The sequence below is a fragment of the Loa loa genome (genome assembly GCF_000183805.2).
Source record: "Loa loa unplaced genomic scaffold supercont3.751, whole genome shotgun sequence".
In the NCBI taxonomy this organism is placed as follows: domain Eukaryota; kingdom Metazoa; phylum Nematoda; class Chromadorea; order Rhabditida; family Onchocercidae; genus Loa; species Loa loa.
The window spans coordinates 9746-14695 of NW_018108931.1; the positions used below are offsets into that span (position 1 = coordinate 9746).

General features: G+C 34.5%; 2 protein-coding genes across 2 annotated transcripts in view; one reads left to right on the top strand and one right to left on the bottom strand.

The window, feature by feature from the left end:
• Positions 1-159, bottom strand: part of LOAG_13713 (hypothetical protein) — a gene marked incomplete at its 3' end in the record, with an annotated part of 5204 nt that extends 5045 nt beyond the window's left edge. Inside the window, exon 1 of the mRNA XM_020448720.1 lies at positions 66-159. The remainder of the gene's footprint in view (positions 1-65) is intronic.
• A 1351-nt stretch (positions 160-1510) lies between these two features.
• Positions 1511-4672, top strand: LOAG_12614 (cleavage stimulation factor). Its single transcript, XM_020448572.1, has 8 exons — positions 1511-1681; positions 1925-1980; positions 2541-2650; positions 2953-3073; positions 3276-3485; positions 3846-3960; positions 4026-4243; positions 4521-4672. The coding sequence occupies exons 1-8, from the start codon at positions 1594-1596 to the stop codon at positions 4614-4616; spliced, it is 1014 nt and encodes a 337-aa protein (XP_020301297.1). The 5' UTR covers positions 1511-1593; the 3' UTR covers positions 4617-4672.
• Positions 4673-4950: the final 278 nt, after the last annotated feature.

Consider the following 4950-nt stretch of genomic DNA (forward strand, 5'->3'; position numbering starts at 1 on the left):
AACTTTTTTTTTTCTGCATGGATTTCTATGGTATCTTTGTGTTATTTTAATTTTTAAACATTTACATGCAATTTCGGCTTTTGAAGCATTTTCACACCATCATTTGTTTTGTTTCGAAAAGTACGAGAAGTTATGCATCCTATAACATTTAGCAAGTCCTTTAATAAACCCTAATTTTGTGATTTCACGACCTTTAACCATATTCGATTATACAATATATGCCAGTAGTACATCAATCATTTCCTTTAAATCTGAAATAACTCATTAGATCAAATGGTTACATCACACTTCTCAAATAATAAACATTCCAAAAAAATAGCACCATTTATTTTAGTTGAGCAATGAGAAGATTCAAATTTTCTCTCCCGAGTAGTATTTATACAGCAACCGTCATATAATTTAAAGTAAAACCGACAAGACGAAGACTGAAATGAATGGAAGTGTTCTTTAACGAATAAAAAATATAATAAATCAATCTATATGCTAGGACGTACACGAATTCATTCATAACTACGCTGCTGCTTTCTAAAAGCTACATTTTAGTAAGGTAGTTGAATATTTGATTCAGCTATTAAGGGACTATTAATGAATCTAGAACAGAAGATATTTCTTTTTGAAATGAAACGGGAATTTCATTTCCACTGCCGTAAAAGAAAAAGTATGGAAGGGAATGTGCAACGGTATATGATGCTTTTAGCTGCCGGGAAAACAAGTAACCGATTGTCGAGAGGAAAATTTGATTTCTACAACGCCTATTTTTCGCTTTTATCGGAAGTCCAAATTCGGATCAAAGGTCATGGTAAAATAACCATGGATTTTTGCACACTAATTCGTAGTAATCTAAAATCTTTTGCAGTAAACCTTTCTAAACTTATTATTATCATATTAGTTTCCTCAAAGCCTTGAATTCAAGTCATGAATAGGAGTCAAAGTTCAAATAGGAGTCAAAGTTCAAACTAACTCCTGAAGAGAAAGGCCCGCATAGTAGTGTCACCCAATCTGTCCTGAAACTGCCCGTCACTCCCGTCCGGATTTTATTGCAGATGCGACAAAATAGCGGTCCGTCCCTCTTCCAATTTGATATTTCTTTGTTAGTTTTCGGTGGGAAGTAGGACGGGCGCAACTTGCCAAGTTGCGGGTTTTCGTTGAAATTTTTTAAAGCGTCATTCCTGTCCACTAGGTTGTTTTTCGCCAAAAAAAAGAATAATAATGTTAAAGTTGACAAAGTCGACTAATCAAAGATGAAACTTAAACTTGTTCTAAGAATCTTTAAAATTTTTGTCACATATGTAGTCGATCACCATATGTTTCAAGAGGAAACAGAATTCATGAAAAAAAGATTGAAATTTTCAACTATAATTTACATTAATCCATACTGTTCTTTGATTCATTATGACATTGTCAGTTACCATACAATGTTGTCACCCCATTTTATTCGTTAATATCATTACTTTTTTATATAGGATTGTCGTTTAACTGATAACAAGATTAATCGTATTTTCTTATCTGCAGCATTTCTTCTTTAAAGTGGCTTTGATTGCATTTTCACATCTGTAAACAATCATCTATTTATTGATTCATCATTTCTCTCTGATGGCATATCGCGAACGTGACAGCGCTGTAACAAGTACAACAAAAACAGCACCTTCCGCAACTGATCGATCAGCGCGATCTGTTTTTGGTTTGTTTTTTTCATTGAGATTTACTGAATAAATTATATCAGCGTTTTTTTTTGATGGTTTTTTTGATTTTGTAAAAATTACAGAGCAAAAAATTTTCCCACTTTATTCGTTATATATTCTTGAGCAGTCATATTGCCGTCGTTTGTTTGCTGAACATACTGGACGGATATTTAGGAACAGATGTTGAAAAACTTCCTGCTTTCTTTCTTTACATTAATAAAGAATTGCTCACAATTTTTTAGTTGGTAATATTTCTTATGAAGTGGGCGAGGAACAGTTAAAGCAAGTGTTTGCTCAGGTTAGTAACAATAATTTTTTATCATTTTCATGTTTACTATTTTGTTTTATCTGTAAACTCCGGCAAAATTGCACTAGATGCGTCGAAAAATTTTGTTGATTCAAAGATCTTTTTGTTCATGTTTTTGAATTTATCAGTTACATATGTTTTATAATTCCGGATACCTTACTACTCTAAATTTGTAAATTTGTAATTTCGACTCATTTTTTATTTTGATTATTTGGTTGACGTCGGATGAGTGAGAACTGTAGTTCAGCATTGTAAATTGTTGCTAAATTTTCTATGACTTCTTTTTCTGCTTGTTCTCTTTAGTAGTAGTTGCCGAAATTGCAGTGAAGTTGAACTAAATGATGTTGACTTTTGGTATCATTAGTCACTTTTAAGGTATTGTATATAATCACTTCTGTGTTATGCAATCATTGTCGATTTCCAGACGGTCTGTTAATTTAATGACTCGTAGTGACAAAACATGGAACAGGAGTTCTTCCTGGGAAAAATACCTTAAATCAACTTTCTTCGCGTCATGTTGTTTTATTCGTATTATTAATTGCATTTTGCAGGTCGGACCAGTTGTTCATCTGCGGCTAGTTCATGACCGCGACACGGGTAAACCGAAAGGTTATGGATTTTGCGAATATAATGATGCCCAAACTGCCGAAAGTGCAATCAGGTAGTTCTGACTGGAACGTTTCCAAAATTTTTTAGCAGTAAAGACTATAAAGACTGTTATGAATATAGAACCTTAAATAAATGAAGTTGAGCTTCTACCTTATAAATGTTGCACTTCTAAAGATCATATGTTCCTTTAGATAAGTATCTCAATCCCAGACATTTTTCTGAATCTCGATTGATCTCTTTTGGAGGTGATGTTTGTGAATAAATGAATTTGCAGCCCCTATTCAATAACATTGCGAACATCATATTAGGTTTCAAAGAATTCGCATCCATTTGCTTATGCAATTTCTGATTCAGGAATCTTAATGGCTTTGAACTTAACGGGCGTCCGCTACGAGTTGATTCAGCAGCTGGTGGTGATCGTAGTGCTGATGAAGTTCAACAATTACAAGCAGCCTTTGCTGCTCAACAGCAAGAGGTTACATTCATATTTGCATGTTTTCATTAGAAAAACAAAAGTGGTTCTTTATGTTTTTCCATACATGGCATGAAAATTTAGCTGGAATTAATTCTGCAGTTTATTTATCGGCCCTTTTAAATTTCTAATTGTTATACTTCTTGAAATTTTTGATTGTTGCAAAAAACGCGTTTTTCTAGGTATATCTCCCCAGTTCTTTCAGTATTTGCAGCAGCAAGCGCAGGAAAGTCCATACGGTCCAGAAACTGAGGCAGATAAAGTACCTGAAGCTATTTCGCGATCGGTAGCGTCTTTGCCACCCGAACAAATGTTTGAATTAATGAAGCAAATGAAACAGTGCGTTCATAACAATCCGAATGAAGCCAAAAATTTACTCATGAATAATCCACAGCTTGCATATGCTCTTTTGCAGGTTTTGTTAGAAACCTAATCTTTCGAAATGCATGATGTTTATTGTATCATAGAGTCCGTATTAATTCGAGATATACTTTAAAGAAATAAGAACGAGGAAGTGGGGATTACCGAGTAGCTTAGTTGATTGAGGGTGACATTGTAATCCTCTTTTGAAATGAGATCTTATCTTAATGTACTGCACTGTATGCATGGATAATCCCTGTGAAAAAAAAAAAAAAAAAAAACCAGTTTCACATTTGAATATTGAATGCTAATTTCATGTTTTCACGATATACGATATTCCACGGCAATTCATTAGCGACACTAATTATGTCTTCTCAGGAAGTCCTAAAAACTATTTTGAGTTTTGATCTTTCAGGCGCAAGTAGTTATGCGAATTGTTGATCCACAAGTGGCTGTTGCGATGCTTCATCGGGAAACGCCTGCAATTTCACAACCGTTTCACCAGCAACAGCAACAGCAGGCATATCCAGGTCAAAGCTGTTCTTTACTTGTTTTCTGAATAAGGTACTTGGATTTTATGATTATAAGGTTATAGATACATCGGTGCCAGTATCGATGTCAACAGTACCTAATATACCACAGCCAATGTTTCCTGGAGGAATGCCACAAATGGCGCCTTCAGCAGCTTCATCGGTGCCAGTTAACTTCGCTAGACCTCCATCAGGACCTGCAGTTACTCGTGCTCCTTCTCCACAAGGAACCAATTCCGAGCTTAGCCCTGACGATCAGCAGCAAGCCCAACTGTTGATGCAGGTGTGTTTTTTTCCCCCTTCTTTTTTAATTTTAAAGTTTTCTTATACATGAATTCTCTTTGTCTCCACAAAACCTTTCATAGTGTCACTGGTAATTGTAGAAAATGATATACAGAAGATACTTGTCCTCTAACATTTCACTACGATGGAATGGTATATCCTGGAGAAATTCTTTCCATTTTTTCCGGTCTGGTGGGGATAGGTAAAGCTCACCACCATACGGCAGTCTTGATAAATGTTGCTTTTTTTTTTCATGATTTCCAAAAGGAGTTTTTCAGGTATTGCAATTAAGTGAAGAGCAGATCGCTTTATTGCCTCCTGATGACCGGCGTAAAGTAATTGAATTACGGAATCAGCTACGTTCAAGCGTTTAGCATCTTTTTCTTCAATATACTCTAAACTACACTGTGTACTTTTAACTGAAATAAACAATTTCTTTGATGTGTGATTACGCAAAATATGTTGAATTGATAAAAAAATCTGACACTACTCCTAATGATATCAGTGATAAATAAATGCTTGTTATTGTAATTAGGATGAATAGCGTTCTTTCTAAGATCGATCGATAATTTTGATCCTTTGAATAGTTCCACAATTCTAATAAATTCATATTAGAATACTTTAATATTTTGCGATACTGTAATCGAAACATTGTGTGTGTGTGTGTGTGTGTGTTATTTAGCACTTATTTTTATTGACTTATTTTTA